Source organism: Solea senegalensis, linkage group LG3 (genome assembly GCF_019176455.1).
Source record: "Solea senegalensis isolate Sse05_10M linkage group LG3, IFAPA_SoseM_1, whole genome shotgun sequence".
NCBI lineage: Eukaryota > Metazoa > Chordata > Actinopteri > Pleuronectiformes > Soleidae > Solea > Solea senegalensis.
Window position 1 is genome coordinate 5,542,216 of NC_058023.1, and position 16,737 is coordinate 5,558,952.

The following is a 16,737-nucleotide window of genomic DNA, read 5'->3' on the forward strand; positions in this document are numbered from 1 at the left end:
ATAAGAGGACTAATTCTCCCGGGTCTTCTTTGTTGATAGGAATGCAGTTCTGCAGGCTGGACTATGGGAAATATATGAACACACTCGACACATTTAAGTTTCCTTGTGATTGTCTTGGAATATCGTCAAATCCTTGCGTACACACACAATCAATTTTAGGCAATAATTTTGCACATCTTGTTGAAAGGGAAGGTCTACAAGACGCTAGTGAGACCTGCTATGAAGCATGAGAGAAGGCCAAAGATGCTGAGATTTTTTTTGTGCGCATGCCGAAGCAGATTTTCTCCTCTGTCGTCTCGTCTTTGCCTAGTTTCAAAATAAACACTACGGACTAGAAACACGGACTAGTGACAAAAAAAAGAGCGTCTTTACACGAGGTGAAACTGAAAGTGCGAGTACACGTTGATGGCACTTTCATTCAAAGTTCATACCATACCGAAAAGTCTTCGTCTCCTGAAGCGGTAGGACTGTCCTTCACTGGACATAAGGGGCCGTGAGTCCAAACACTTGATTCAAACACCGGAAAGTCAACACTTACTGTAACAAAATACTTCTGTCCATACACCTACGACGCAGGTTCACTGTTTATCTTCAACACAACTGGCACATTCATCACAATCAGACTCAGTTGCTGTACATCAACATCTGGTCACTTCTCTGGAGGAAAGAGCTCCAGACAGGAAGCTGGTGTTTCCTCTAAAGACAATGTTTATTGGTGAATTTGCCCTGAGGGGAAAAAAACAACAACACCCAATACAGTTAACCATCTACAAACAGCCTGGGTCAGTCTGCTGCCACATAAAAATTCTTAAAAGACAATAAAAGCCGGCCTTTGAGACGGGTAAGGTGTGAGGCCCTTTGATATTTACGTCAGAACACAGGGCATGAGGACAGTGTGGAGATGGGTCTGTGTTATAGTAGAGTCGATACTGAATGAATGAAGAGGCAGGACCACAACTACGCGGTACTTTCTGTTTCTGAAACCAGAAACCAGAAGCTGTCTCCAACAGCTTCTTATGTTTATCAGTGGGTATCATCGTGTTCTTCAGATGGACCAAGGTCAGAAGAATGTCTGGTTTTACTGGGAGTCAATAAACCTTATTGAACAAAATCTATGGCTGCAACTAATTCATATTTCCATAAATGATGTATCTGTCGATTACTTTCTGGATTAATCGATTGGTTGTTTGGTCCAAAAAATATCCTAAACCTGGAAATGATGATGTTCTCAGGTGTCTTATTTTGTCCACAATAATTACACATAATTCTCCGTTATATAGAACAAAGAAACCAACAAATATTCACATTTTAGAAAACTTGTTTCAGTTATGAAGTAAGTTATGAGTAATTGTTTTATCCCTAGATGACATTGTCCTTATTGACGACATTGGTGACAAACATTGTCCAAAATAAAATGTTGATACGATACAAGCACAGAGGACAGAAAATATTCACACATAAGAAGCTGAAAAATCAGACAACTTGTTTTAATTATTCATTAATCAACGAATCAAGTAATTGTTTCAGCCCTAAATAAGAGATAACTTTAGCATTTGTTGATATAAGAGCACTTCTACATGCACAGTGTGAAGAGAACTCAAGGAATTGGGATCAAATTTGCTTCGGGGCATTAAGATTAGACTCTGGGGTAAAGGAAAAAGGTCTAGTTCCAGCTCATGTGAGTGAGAGGCAGGGTACTGAAAGCCTGGACAGGTCACCACCAGTCTATTAATGACCCTTAAATGAGTCAGCGTCACCCTTAAATGGGAGTAAAAATATGTTTCAGAACAGGGAAAGGGTGTGTCATCACTTCTCCTTTGTGATTGGACAGAACCCAAGTCACTGGCAACTGTTCAATATCACTTCCTCTTTCTGTTCTTTCAAAAAAAGTGTTTTCCCCTCCCCAATTATTCATCAATATCACAATGGCGAAACGTTATGTTTTGACCACCACAATATCAGACTTCTATTAAAATGATCTTTTTATTTTATTAAGATAATAACAGTACATTTGCAAACCATAATAAATATCAAGCTACAACACAAACACCTATTAACAGACGCTTTAGAAATGCCACTTCAAACAGTGGAAACAACCACAGAGAGAGCGAGAGAGAGAGAACTGCAAGCATGATTGCTTTCCCACTCTGTTTTGAGCGCCTGGTTTTCTTGTTTTATCTTTATTTTTGTGTCAGTTACAAGCCAGGACTGTAGCTGAGTCATAGCTGTTTGGCACCGACTCAGGAGCAGCAGGAATTTGATCTACATAACATTCACAGTGACCGCAGCAGCAAAATTCTGCTCTTTATTCAGACTTCCTCACATCACAGAGCCACCGCGTGAACACGAACACGGCGAGTTTTCTAAATAACCATGAAAAAAGCACAGAGCACGTCATGCTTTTTGGCATTCTGCGACTGGCGATAGAATCATTTGTCATGTCCTGTGAATGCTCCTCTGTGTGTGAGTTTCCACTGAAGGCGTGTGGCATCTTCTACATTCCTGCCACGAAAAAAAGAAGAAGTGTGCAGAACGGCTGACAGGAAACGATGCGTTCGTGCAAATCGAACATGGCTATGGACTATGGACAATAAAATGGTTAAATACTGTTACGCAGTTTCACCCACAAAAGCAAAACATATTTCCAAGTGGTGGTAAGACGAGCAATAAATACGGGAGAAGGTTTCAGGTTCACCGTCCGTGGTGGTATAATAAAGTAATATTTGAAATGGAAGGTGTACCTCATAAAAATTCTGCCGTTAATACGGTTAGAACCACTTAATATGGCTGTCGGAGCCATGTCTCATTTTTACTGGTGCAAGTTTCTCCCCAAACACTAGGGGGTTGTATATTATTAGAGTGCCTGCTTAGCAATGCAAAGCAATGCCACACATCCCCACACATCCTATATGAAAACGTGCGGTTTGATCGGGAATGGTGTGCTATGACTTTTCTAAGCGTTTCGAGTAACCATGGTGACAAAAATCGCAAAAAACTGCGCAGAATTTCCACATACACATGAATAGGAAATTATCATCACCCAGCCCATTTTGGAGCCTCACAGTATCGTCATACTTTACCAAAGAGACGTGGTTGAAACTTTAAATGGGTCACAAAACTTGGCACAAAACTTTTTTTGGGGCGTTTTGAGATTTTATGAGTGTGTATCGCGCCTCTAGAGTGGCACACTCAGCGGAGGTCCATGAAAATAATGACAAAAATCTCGAAACAAACACTTCTCGTGCCCACAATTTCCAACCTACAACCTAGAAACTCTATCATGAACTGTTCTTGAAATATGACAACTTTAAAACATGTTGCTTTCTCTGTTTTTTCCTCTGTTTTGGAAAGTTAGAAACAGGGAGGGGGAGGGGCTTGCACAACTAGCTGCAAGAGTCTCGCTCTCTCGAAGTTTTAAAGGTTGATTCCACAAAATTTGCCTAAATACTTCCACCCAAATTAGCAGGCACAAACAAAATTTCACAACAGAATTTTCTTGTTTCTTATATTCTGCCTGAGGCTGACACCCGGACCCAGGGATCATGCTGGGTTATTTGGGGGGACCGGTCATTTGACTACATCGGTGTTGCTGATTGAAAGGGCAAACAGTTTACTACTGTGCTTAAGTTTCGTTTTGATTTGTTTCATGGAAATGGAAAAATAAGCGGACATTGGAAGAAAATAAATGGCTGATATCATTTCAGACACAAAGGAAGAATATGGTCGTGATTTATACATGAGTGAGTGTAAAAACAAATACGTATTGTGATTCATAAAGGGTATGACATACAGAAATAGAACAAAAAATTTCATATGGGCCGATTATTGAAAATAATGCACAATATTCATACAATTCATATTCAACAACTAATTACTGAAGTTTTTTGTATTATTCAACATCATTAAACAGTTATATTTTATCAGATGGAGGGGGGGAAAAAAGGGAAAGAAATCTGCTAAACATTTGTGTCAAAAAACCTGGCGTCACTTAGTGGCCATCTGCTGCCCTGATTTCTAAAGAATTGGCATCAGCGTAAGCCACAGAAAAACCCATTTTATTGCTCGACCTCGAACAACAGATCTTTTTCTTGCTAAAAAAGTAGACTGAAATCATAAGAGATGTGACTTTTTTGTCACATTTTCCTCGTCTGAAAAGCAAGATTCCTGCTGAATTTCATCACATTGTCACACATTTTATCCTCAATAGTTGCTGATTACATTTATTCTGAGCCGCCTTAAATACTGTACCACCTTAGCTTATTACACAATATACAAACAAGGTTGTTCAAGCAGCAGTTGTGTAATTATCTAAATTCCATTATCGGTATGTCAACAGTAGGAGATTTGTTACCTTATGTCACCGGAGAATCCAACCAAAATGTAAAGCTACACTAGGCTGTTTTTATTTGCCCTCTTAGCAGGTTTAACGGTGTCAGCTTATAATCTTGAGCAGAACAGGCGTGAGAACAGCGTAGACCACAGTTTGAGACTGAATATCTGAAGATTTATTGTGGATTGTTGCCGTGTTACGAGTGTGTTTTCACTGTAAAGGTTATTAAAGGTATGAGGAAAAGCCGCAATCTTCTCTCAGCGCTGATCACATTCATAACCCGAAAGATGACTGTCGCCCTCATTTTTATTATCTTTTCACGGCTCAAAGAATCACGAGCAGGTTCGCAGAAACGTACAAGTGCAGCACAAATCAGATAAAAGTCACAGATTATGGAGGGGTGGAGAAAAAAAAGGCAAAAACATGCCTCCTATGAGTGAGTGAGTGAATGTGAGAGATTAACGGCATTCACATGAGAAGCCACAAGAATTTAACGATCCTTCAAAGAAAAAGTAGGGGAATTTGATTCTGAGGCTGAGCAAACAAAACTTCCATTTGATTTTCACTTTACTGAGAGACTCAGGGTCATTCCAGGTCTTGTGGGAGGTTGGCTGGCTGACAGCTGCACTGATACACACACACACACACACTTGGACTGATCTGATCCTTTTGTTGAGTCTCCGTACACCATCTGCACATGCACAGTCTTTCTTGTCCAACTGGTTGATGTACGAGTTTACAAAAACTTTCCTTTTGATCCAACCTAATTGCAGCCAGGAGGGGGAATTAGCACATATGATTAAACTAACATGACTCCCTATTTTACTTAACATCTACAGGGTATTAGTTTGTAATCTGACTTACTCGGAATATTTATTAAAGCCACCAAAAAACCCAGAGGCTAACTGAAGGCTAATTACTATACGTGTGCTAAACTGCTGATGTAAATGCATCTCCAGCATCAGCAGCATTTTCGATGACAATCACACGCCGCATATTCTGCGTTCACCCACTCACTCTGTGCAGCTCTCACCCAAGCGTTCTGCACAATGACCTCAACCACCTACAGAGGCAGTTTGGTCCCAAAGCACGCCCCGCTCGCTGCTTTTAGTTCTCCTCTTTGATTCTGACGTCCCGCAACCACTCAACATCCTGTACGCCCCTGCACCAGTGTCTCAGTTCCCATCTGAGAAGTGATAGAGAGGCCAGATCGTCTCTGAGAAACTCCCTCTCTCTTGCCAACGCTGCATGCCTAGTATGTAACATTACACTGTAATGCAAGGTAGCGGCAAACATTTAGTATCACATGAGGACAACTGATCCAGTGGCGTGTTGTGTAAAGATGTTAAACAAGCAGACAAACTAAGGCTATATCACAATTTGGCGATATATTGTTGTCCTTCCTCGTGCCAGGGCAAATATCGCTCTAAAGTAAACAGTCCCTGCCAGTGAATGAATGAGTGAAACTTGGGTGGAAGTTACCTGGCTGAAGAAGAGGGGAGTTTACAGCGGGATTATGGTGGAGAAAGCTACATTAAGAGATGCTCCATAGACTTTATCATTACAGAAGCCCTCAGGACAAGATTCACCAGCTTCTCAGTACCATAATTCCGAAAATGGTTGCATAACTGCCAGATATTGAAAGAAAAGTTAACTTGGAAAACGGGGCTTTAGCAATGCTACAGCCATAAAATCAATATAAATCCAGGCCTGATTATTATGATGGTCATAAAGAGGGTTAACAAAAGTGACGTCACGTTCCAATGAAGAATACCTCAAACTAGAGATTGAAATTCCCAGGGTTGTCACTTTTTCCCCGCAAAACATCAAGTTTGAACAAATATTATATGACATGCTAGCCTGGCTGGTCATACTGCATCTCAATCACATTTGAGATTGAGTATGAGTCTGGAAACATCACATCACCGTCTTAATTCTCTGTAGGGTTCAATGTGCACGTGATGCACTTCTACAGGTGTCCTAAGTTTGGGCTCTGGACCTGGATCTGGCAATGGACCAACTACCACAATTTTCCAAATTAAACACAAGACAATTATGTCATCATTAAGTTCACCTTTTTCAGAGGGATGAAATCTTTCAAGTGAGGAATCTGTGCAAGACGATAGAAAGACCTCTGACAGGGGGGGAAAAAATGCAATAACTGTCAATTTTAAAAAATAACCTTTTGTTTTTAAGTCTCTCTTGCAAGTTATATTTCTTATTTCAGACGTCGGAAATCTGGCACTCAAGGAAACCTGCGTTTAATCAAGTCCAATGTGGTGGAACTCGGTGTGATAGAGTGTCCCAACAACAGCACCATTTTTGCACAAAGTAAAACACGTTTGGTTTCCATCAAGGATGAATTCACATTTCTTGTCATGACACATGACAGCAGCCAGAGCGACTTAATTTCCAACCTTCAGGCAACGTCAGCCCATAAAGTATGCTCACTAAACACACAATTGTTACAGGGAGATAAAAGAGGGTCCATGCGAGTTAATGCTGCTGGCAGCAGGTCAACAAACTGTCAGCACAATCTGAGGTGATTCAAGAGAAGAACTCCTCTTGACTCTTCATCTCTGCTGATAGCACACGGATATCTTTTACCTTTGGGGCAGATGCTTGGTTTTGTTCTCACGGACGATTTGTTTGTCTGGCGAAGGTAGACAAGACAACACAAGCCGATTAAAGTGAATTTATTGCCACTTGTTCTGATCTCGAGATCGGATAAAGTCACACATGTGCAAGTCCCAACGTGATTGAGTCTGAAGTCTTAAAGAGGGAGACTAGTGTCATGTGTTGTTGATCAGTAATTCTGCAATAAATATTCAACTTGACAGGTACAATGTCCCAGTGTTCTTTTAAATATTGTTAAATTGAATTAAAGTAATCATGTTCACGATTGACTATGTTGATTTCATGAGAGAACAGCTTTATCACAGTCTGTCTTTTGCAGTGGTTCCCAAAGACTGCGTCGGGACCCCGCAGATGGGTCGCAGGAGATTTTTGTTGGGTCCCCAAACAAATTTGCAAAATTTCTACATTATTTTAGATAAGAGCTGGGATTCTAAGTTTTTTATTCAGTTACAAAATCGCTGTTGTCACGATTGATATTGTGACTCGGGTACAAACGGACTCATGCGTACCGTGCTTTAGCATCCATTTTCCTCTAAGTGGGAACATCATTTACAAAATCGACATCATGTTATATTGAAGAATGTCTGACCCCCTAGTGGCAGTTTAATATATTCTTACTTCCTGATTAGCTTTAGCGGCATAACCAGAACACTATTTTTATATGGTAAAAACTTAATACCAGCTACCTTAAAAGTACCTAAAAGGCATTACTTGAGTAAAAGTGCAAGTACCAGAAAATGACTGTAGAAGTTGAAATCACCTTTTTATAATATTGCTTAAGTAAAAGTCTTAAAGTCTATGACATTTTACTGTACTTAAGTATCAGGAGTTAGGATTGAGCCCTGGTGGCTCAATGGTAGGGCGAGTTGTCCTTGAGCAAGACACTTAACCCCCATGTTGCAGCATGTGAATGGGTGAAAACTGTAGTTAAAAGCTCTATAAGTACAGACCATTAGAGGAAATGTAGTGGAGTAAAAGTTGCTAGAAATACAGACAACAAAGTGAAGTACAGATTTGTGAATTTTGTACTTAGGTACAAGTTACATTACAACACTGGTTCTACTACCCCGAAAGAAGGTAAGAGTCTAAAAGGGAGGATAAAAACAAATGCAATAAAACTTGGATTTTAGTTTTAGAAATTGTCTTGATACGTATGAAACAAGTGCATCTATCCGTGTTCATCGGATGAGAGTAACTCGGGACACGGAGCTCTGATCCCAAAATGTGAGGGTTTTAACTACCTGCAGATGAAATGCCAGATCAGACTCAGTACCACTAAAGTATTCAGGCTGAACATTCGGCCAGAATATTCAGACAGTCTGAGTCTACTTCCAGACGAGAAAAACAGCATCCCATGCTCTGCAGAAAAGAAGCAGTATTTCAGCATTCTGGGAAAAACACTGAAATAGCTGCCATGATGCAACTTCCTGATGATCTCTGCACAGGCTGCACTGTGTCCCAAATCAACAGTACCCTAGTTGTAAACTGTATGTTTGTGTTTTCCACACTGAAACCAGAAAACAGCTGAAGAGATTTCCAGTTTATGAGAGAGTTTGGTTCTTATTTTTCTAGTTCCCAGCTTTTTCAGACTGGTAACTGACATTTATAAACAGCGCACTCTCCCATAAAATCGCTGATTTTCTCTATGGGGTTTGGTGTGGGGAGAGAGCAGATTACAAACTTCAATTTCCAGTCATTAAATACGGCAAAATAAAGCAGCAAACATTTCCTTATGATATTAAAACTTAAGCTGATGCGTTAGGAGAGCCTTTTGTGAAGTGGCCACATTTGTCCTTGTGTCAAGTTAAGTATAGCCTGCTATCGCTAGGGTTTCCACACTCATAGACGCCAACTTTAATGTTGAGTTACATTTTTCTGTGTAAATAGTTTACATCCCTTTACAAGATTTAAAGGGTAAATAAACCCCGTCTTCTGAGGTTAACTCCAACCAATGCCTGATTTTGAACCAAATGCCACAACAGTGGGCTGTGAGCTGAGTGATGTAGGGAAGGGAGAGTGGGGCACAGTGCAGGGGGTGTGGTCTGACAGTGAAATCTGACACAGAGTTAGAGCTGTGTGAGGTAATCAGTGAGACCAGCCTGTCAATTGGTCACATCATGATACGTAGCAACAAGAGGACAAGAGGATGACAAAAGAGTGTAGCAGTGACACAAAATTTTCAACACTTGGGACAGGATTTGTGTTGCAAAGACCAATAAGCATTGAGATTGACCATTTCTGTGTGGGCACAAACATAGAAAGGAGGGGGCGTGGCAAATGGTCAGCGGAAAAGATGCTCAACCTCGGGCCAGTCAGCTATTGAAGCCAATGACCACGGCGGTTCGGGCTTAGGCTGACCAGTCGGGATTTTTATCACACGTATAATTTTTCATACTTATTAAACAGTGTTAAAAACTGAACAAATAACATAAGATACACATGTACACCTGAAATAAGTGGTTCAGGGGTTTAGTTTCACTTTAACAGTCAAACGTACAGCACTAGTATACATAACTTGGGTATTATATGTACTATAATGTACTGTTGTTGAAACATACTCTCATCCAGTCCGGACCGCTGTGTTTTCTTTTCTTAAAGCATTCCATTACTTCATCACATCCACATCGTATTTTGGCCACTATGGGTGGAGACAGATATGTAGATCTGTGTGGGTGAGTTAAGTATGATGTGACAATGATGCGGTAAACAGCAGTCATAAACAGGCCGCAGCAGATTCACAACAAAACTCTAAAGTAGCAGCACTACCAGACCAAACATTTACAAAAGCAATTAAAAAAAAACAAAAAAAACTGACATATTTATGAACCATGAGCAGCTTCTGCTGCACCATCACCTACAGCCACAGCACCACTGGCCGCAGATGTTGGTGGGTGTCCCCGTGTGATGTTTGCTGCTCCCCATGCCGCTGCCTTGCGGCCCCACCATTTTACGAGTAAACACAACATCAGCACAAGAGGTGTGACAGCAGGGAGCACAGATGTGCAACAGAAGCAGCATTGTGCAACAAAGGTTACAGCTCACGTTCAACACTCAGCACTTTGGAGGAGTTGTTTTTGCCGTTACAGTAATTGTTTTCTGCTTGGACTAAACAAGAAAGTCGCATTGATCATGCTCAGTCCTGCTCCGTCCTAAATGATTGGATTACAAAGTTCTGCTGTGATAACGACAAGTGTGTCCTCTATGCCTTTGTTTTTTCCAATTCCTTATCCACACGGAAACAGAAATGTCCCTATATGATCCATTTCTTTTTCATTCTCAGTTTTCCATAAACACATCATTGTTTCAGGAAATGTCTCCTACACTCCTATATCACAATTCACATATCTTTACTTTGTTATTTACATTTCTAGCTAATTTTACTTATACTCCACTACATTTCCTCTAACTATCTTTGTTACTACCAAATAAAATCAGAAGAAGAAGAGTCAGTAATGGTCTGTATTTATATGGTGTTTTTCTAGTCTAGTTGCCCTTCACTACAGTTTTTGCCATTTACCAATCAACATGCGTTTAAGTGCCTTGCTCATGGACACTTTGCATTTGTCAATAAAAACAACCAAAACCAGGAACGCTTCTAAGATAAACTGAAGTTTCTTCAGCTTTGCTGAATTAATGCATTAAACTAGGACAAAGGAAACTCTAAACAAAGCTAATGAGCAGCACATTTTGACATTTCTGCCATTGCCATGTCCAAGGTTTTGAACCTGCAACCTTTAGGTACAAGAGAAAAAATAATATCCCAGGACTGACATTTGGCAGGCGAGAATTCTACCATTGAACCACCTATGGACAAAACTAGTTCCCTACCCGGGAATCGAACTCGGGCCGCGGCGGTGAGAGCGCCAAATCCTAACCACTAGACCACCAGGGAGTGACAACAACAGTACTCAAACTGGTAGGATTGATCATATCCACATCTTTAACAGTGATGTTAATGAAAAACATAAATTCTTCCACTGTTTGTTTACAGTGTCTATCAATGTTAATATTTCACTTGGTGGTGTTGCGATTTTTTATTGTATTGCAATTATTTATACTGCCATAATATAGGACCCACCCCACACACACACACACACAATCCCTTTTAGCCTGGGGCCCCCAAACTCCTTTGAAACGCCTTTGCACACATGCAAACACTGTTATATTTTGACAAAAGCCAGCGTATTATAATAATAAAAAAATAAAAAAATCTGCGGCCACTTTCGCGTGGTAGGAAGACAAATACAGAGACAAAAAAGTTGGAGACACGCCTCGGCTCTTGTGCCAAAATAAAGACGAGGCTGTACCATCACACGCAAAAACCAACAGCGGGTGTTTGAGCAGGAGCTTCGCGACACTGTTACACAAGAGACTTTTTGAAACACATCCACCAGCAATAAATGACATTCCACTCCATCACAATTTTACATTACAGCGCCACACTCTGCTAAATGAGCCATTATGCAATTGATGATCTTCTACCAGAACAACTTCTATATATAAATATATATTTATTTATTTTTACATTAGAAGCTGCTTTGGCTTTGACAGATGCAGCCGAACGAAGCCGAACAACTCAACGTTTGATAAAACGCCACAATTCACGTTGTGTGCTTAGCTTACGTTCACCAAACAGCAAAAACAACATGAATTCATTATTTAACGTACTTTGGCAAAGTTAGTCCCAGCATCAGGATGTTGGCGGCATATCTGAACACAGACAGTCCACAGCTCGTTGCTGTCAGTAAAACCCACTAAACAAAGCAGACAAGTGGCGTTTTAGCGCGTCTCTTTACTCACCCAAACTGTTTGTTGACGAGTTCATAATCCCAGTTTAGTTTAAGGACGTTTCTCAGATGTGAAGTCCGGACTGAGGTGTGTTTTCCATGCTGTGAGAGGAGTGTCACAAATCACGCATCAGCCACTTGTGTCAAGCTAGCACCTTTAGCAACGAAAACCCGGAAAAGAGGACAGTTTATTTTTAAAAAACCAAACCAAACCAAAACACTCGTATTAATCAAAAATTACGATTTTTATCTTTTTTTAAATGTACCTCTTAGTTACACTCAAACCACAAGTGGGTGTGGAATGGATTTAAATGAAGCGATAAACTGTTCACAAGTGACTCACCTGAATGACTTCCGGAAGTCATTGCGTCTAACTTGACACTTCGCACGCGGTTTTCAGAATTGCATGCAGAGATTCACTTTGAGTGTCAAAATAAGCATCTGTGAAGTGACTTCAGCAGCTTGTGACTCAGTAGGACGTTTAGGAGAAGAATGTATGTAACGACGCCATTCGTAAACTTTTTTCCCCCCAGCAGTGATAGTTTTCAGGCGACACCACAGCTCAGCAGCTCCTGGTAAATTAAATTAGCTTTTCAGCAATCCAAAGGATTTTGTCACCACCATGCGGCAGGCTCGTGTACTGCACCCACATCTGATAGGAGAAATCAAATGTACAACAATATTAATTGAATTTGACTTCCACCTCCTGGCAAGCACGTCTAGGGTGCATTTAATCTTATGAAATAGTACATCCATGTTTGAAGTCAGTCTTTGCTGATTATTTTTGATTCAAACCTTGTGTAAACTTTGCATAGAGTAGAAAATAATCTCCACGTTTAAACGTTTTAGGTTTGATTGCGCTAATGACATTTATACCAACTCACTACAATAATGTACAAAGAATTGGGGGTGCACGGAACTGTTTATTATTGCTGATGTGTGTTGTTTGGGGGAGGAAGCGGGTGTGTGCAGGACCAGGATGTTCTTAGGGTTATTCAACATGGCGGCGTCCGTAGACAGCGTTCTCTGAAGGAGACTATTTTTTTTTCTTTGTACATTCGTCGTCATTAATGTTCGGTTGTGGGTAAGTGATATATAGATATATACGGTATAACTCATCTATTACACAATATCGGTCAGTAGTAATAATCTGCCGGGAGACTTGTCTTGATAACTCCCTTTTCTACATGGTCAATGCGGAATCCCATTCAAAATTTTGCCATTTTAATGTTTCTCCACCTCTTGAGAAATAATTCCTGGAGACAATGGTTGACTGAGTGAGGATTATTATGATTTAAGAGCCTGTCTTTACATCGGCTTGCATATAGTCATGATGTAAAATAGCTGGCATCTTCAGCATGGACAAATTAAAAAAAGAGCATTAGAAAAAGATACACATAAGAAACAGAAAGACATAGAAATAAAGCAATAAATAGATACAAAAAATATAGTACTGTTTCAAACCATATCAAATAATAAAGTTAAGTCAGCCAAACTACAAAAAGGCAGAATGAGGGGATTACAGTGTCTCTTACTTAAAAAGCAGAGAATATGGGATAATTAATGATTTTTCCTTGCGTTGTTCTGAAGGTCAGTGTGACGGTCTGACCATGAAGTCTGTCCGCTGCCTGCTCCACCTGCAATGTCTCAGACTATTGGACCAGTCAGCCAGGTCTGCAGCCCAGTGTGCTCCTCTGCTCCAGTCATCCTCCTCCAGTCAGCCCAGTGTGCTACACAAGACCCAACATCAGGTACAGCACGGTCTCCACATATACTACTATCAACTCGCCAGTTTAACCTTACAAATAATTACACAAACAGAAGTCTTGCTTTTTTGTGGGCCTTGCTGGTGCAAAATTATGATTTAACATCAGTCAAATTCTGTTCTCTTTGTCATTTTGAACAAAATAAGGTGTTTGAAACCTAGTGTTTTAGTCATTTTGATAAAAAATAAAAGGACAAACACAGGTGTGGTACAAGAAGGCGCAATGTGCTGTTTATGTTTGATGTACATTATAACATGGGATTAAAACTACCTTGTGCCCTGTAGTTGTTGAGGCAGTTCCACAGCAGCCCAGCATGGAGCAAGAGTCAGCCCACACCTGCCGACGACCACAAGAAGGACAAGTCTCTGGTCACGAATGACGACCTGTTCGAGCAAGTGGCCAAAGACGTCAAAGTCAAAGCCACGTTCAACAAGGTGGTGGACGTCTTCCTCAACAGGGATGTGAGGCGGCGGGGCCACGTGGAGTTTATCTACGCCGCACTGAAGAAGATGCCCGAGTTCGGCGTGGAGAGAGACCTCGCAGTCTACAACAAGCTCCTGGATGTTTTCCCCAAAGAGGTGTTTGTGCCCAGGAACGCTGTCCAGCGAATGTTCAACCACTATCCTCGACAGCAGGAGTGTGGGGTGCAGTTACTGGAGCAGATGGAGGAATATGGTAGGTGTCTGTTACCTGGGAATATCCCTGGAATTCAACCCAGATGGGATGAATTCCGTATTGGGGAAATTTAGCAGTGACATCTTCTTTGCTTCATTTTAAATGGTTGTGTTTCAGGTGTCATGCCCAACGTGGAGACAAAAGTCCTGCTAGTCCAGATCTTTGGAAAGAAGGCTCACCCCATAAGGAAGTACCAGAGAATGATGTACTGGATGCCCAAGTTCAAGCACGTGAACCCCTTCCCCGTCCCCCTGCAGCTGCCGGAAGACCCGGTGGATGTGGCTCGATTCGGCCTGGCTCGCATAGCCAACGACCTAGACGCGAAAGTTACCGTTTATCAGGTACAACTGTCGTGTTTGACTGATGTTTGTAATTGACCACAATCAGAGGTTGGTTGGATCTGAAATACGCAAAAACATGTTAATATAAGGTGTGTTTCCCCTGGTGGGAGTGGTCTAAACAAGGCAAGGAGTAGTATGTATGAGTGTAATAGCGTCATTGTCATCAATCAAATCATGTAATAATAATAATGATGATATCTCTTCCTTTGCTCCTCACACCAGCTGCCGTGTACAGATATAACAGAGACAGGAGAAGAGATAACAATTCCACATGTCGTAGGTATGGAACTGTTTTGTACGCTGATTCAAACATTCTTGGAGGCATTATATTTAGGTTCTTAAGTCTATGATGTCTTAAGATTATGTTCACCACTGCATCTCACTGTTTTTTTATAGCTTTGTAACACAGTTACTCTCCCACACCAAAGTCCATAGAGAAAATCCAACAATTTAACGTCAAGGCACACGGGAGTTGTTGATACATAAGTTATTTTGTCACGTTGGTGTTTGAATTTCTTTCCCTAGATTTACCAGCAACATTCTTGTGTCCCCGCAAGTTAAAAACGCTGATTTTCTCTATGGAGGTTTGGAAATTTTATATGGTTGGTCTTTTGTTAAATGGCTTAAATAAACACACAAGTTTAAAGCGGAAAGGAAACCACAGAACTAAGAATCAGGAAACTGCTTTTTTCCCCCTCTCCTTGTATCCATATATACTGTAAACCAGAACTCTACCTCATTGTCTTTTGTTGCTTTTCTTCCTGTGCTGACACCAGGGATCCAGAGCCCCAGCCAGATGGAGCTGCTGGCCAAGCACAACCCGAACAAGCCGGTGTTTGTCGAGGGCCCCTTCCCTCTGTGGCTGAGGCAGACGTGTGTGCACTACTACGTCCTCAGAGCTGACCCGCCTGAGGAGAAGGTGGGTAAAAACCGTGTTATCCCCAATTTTAATGTGAAGAATAAGTTAGAATCCAAGAAGGAAAAACTGATTTCAGCTTCTTCATCTGAAGAAAATGCTCAAATCATACAAACCTTGAGTTTAATCAGAGAGGGTTTGACGTTTTCTTCCACAGAGGTTGTTTGACTCGTCATTTGACACCGTTTCCGTCTCCACACAGGTAGAAGAGCCCTATGATCCAGAGCGGTCTCTGTACTACCCTCTGCGGTTGGACGTGGATTTTGGGCGTGACCTCGGAGACGAAGAGAACTTTGACGTCGAAGACTGTAAGAAATTGAATCATTCTAATGTCTAATGGTTTATTTTGTTGAAAGCCCGCGACATTTTAATGCCAATGCCATATAAGATAAAAGATGGCCGACGTTTTTTTAACTCTCACGGTCAGAATTGTGTAAGAAAGCGTCTGTGTGTGTGTTGTACTACCAGTGGACGAGGGCCCAGTCTTTGCCATGTGTATGACTGGTCGGGGAGACCAGGCCACGCTGAACCAGTGGATCTCCGGCCTCCAGGAGAACAACCCCATGCTGGGTCAAGTCCCCACTCTGTTTCGTGTGAACGCGGGGCCTCAGGAGCTGTCGGCGTCAGCTGATGCAGAGTCGGGCCACGCCCACCGGCCTGACACAGAGACCCGGAGCGAGGAGAAGTTGCAGCGTGATGGAGAACCTGGGGTTATAGTGGAAGAGGAGCCACAGAGGAGGCAGGGCAGGAACCAGTGAATGGCGATTAAAGTCACATAAATCATGACATATACGTTAGAAGTTTTGCTGGTTAGGAACTGAACTACTGGGTCATTTAACAAAGTAACACACCAAGCAGAACCTGAGGACTCTTCGTTTTGGTAAGGTCCAGGAGTCACGTAAATTATTCATTTTACTTCAGGTTTCTACGTGCTACATGTGTTTCCAAAATCACAAGGGTCACACATTATTTTCAAGTGATTACAACACAATCAACATGTTGGGAAATGAAAACGTTTTTTTTGCTGAGCATCCTGATGTGTACTTCCTGCTGGAGGACATATGTATACCCTTGATATTTCACTGATTAAAGCTGCTCTAAGTGTCACTTAACATATTTGTTCAAAACGTGGGCGCGTTACAAACTAAAAAAATACAGTCTAATGGCGAGATAAAGTGGCAAACAAATTGTCTGCAGGCATAACTTTTAAGTACTAATCAGGTGCAGAGTAAATTTACTAAAATGTGAATAATGGCAACAAAAAGGCTGCTGCTGTTCCACTGAC

At 41.3% G+C, this 16,737-nt stretch overlaps 2 protein-coding genes and 1 non-coding gene across 5 annotated transcripts in view; 1 reads left to right on the forward strand and 2 right to left on the reverse strand.

Annotated features, from left to right (window-relative positions):
• Positions 1-11,908, reverse strand: part of eml3 (EMAP like 3) — a 38,743-nt gene extending 26,835 nt beyond the window's left edge. The window contains exon 1 of one of the 2 annotated variants that reach the window (XM_044021530.1): positions 11,768-11,908. In XM_044021530.1, the coding sequence (XP_043877465.1) occupies positions 11,768-11,792 (25 nt within the window). In that variant the 5' untranslated portion in view covers positions 11,793-11,908. The remainder of the gene's footprint in view (positions 1-11,767) is intronic. The other variant, XM_044021532.1, reaches the window with a different exon arrangement.
• On the reverse strand, positions 10,788-10,859 carry trnae-cuc. The gene has a single exon. It is a non-coding gene; the product is annotated as a tRNA-Glu (tRNA).
• Positions 11,909-12,737: 829 nt separating the features above from the next.
• On the forward strand, positions 12,738-16,559 carry ecsit (ECSIT signaling integrator). Of its 2 annotated transcripts, none has more exons than XM_044021266.1 (8): positions 12,738-12,838; positions 13,332-13,505; positions 13,805-14,195; positions 14,313-14,536; positions 14,759-14,816; positions 15,313-15,455; positions 15,655-15,760; positions 15,921-16,559. In XM_044021266.1, the coding sequence occupies exons 2-8, from the start codon at positions 13,365-13,367 to the stop codon at positions 16,208-16,210; spliced, it is 1,353 nt and encodes a 450-aa protein (XP_043877201.1). In that variant the 5' UTR covers positions 12,738-12,838; positions 13,332-13,364; the 3' UTR covers positions 16,211-16,559. The 2 variants fall into 2 exon arrangements, with proteins under 2 accessions (XP_043877201.1, XP_043877200.1); XM_044021265.1 differs by having other exon boundaries at positions 13,345-13,505.
• Positions 16,560-16,737: the final 178 nt, after the last annotated feature.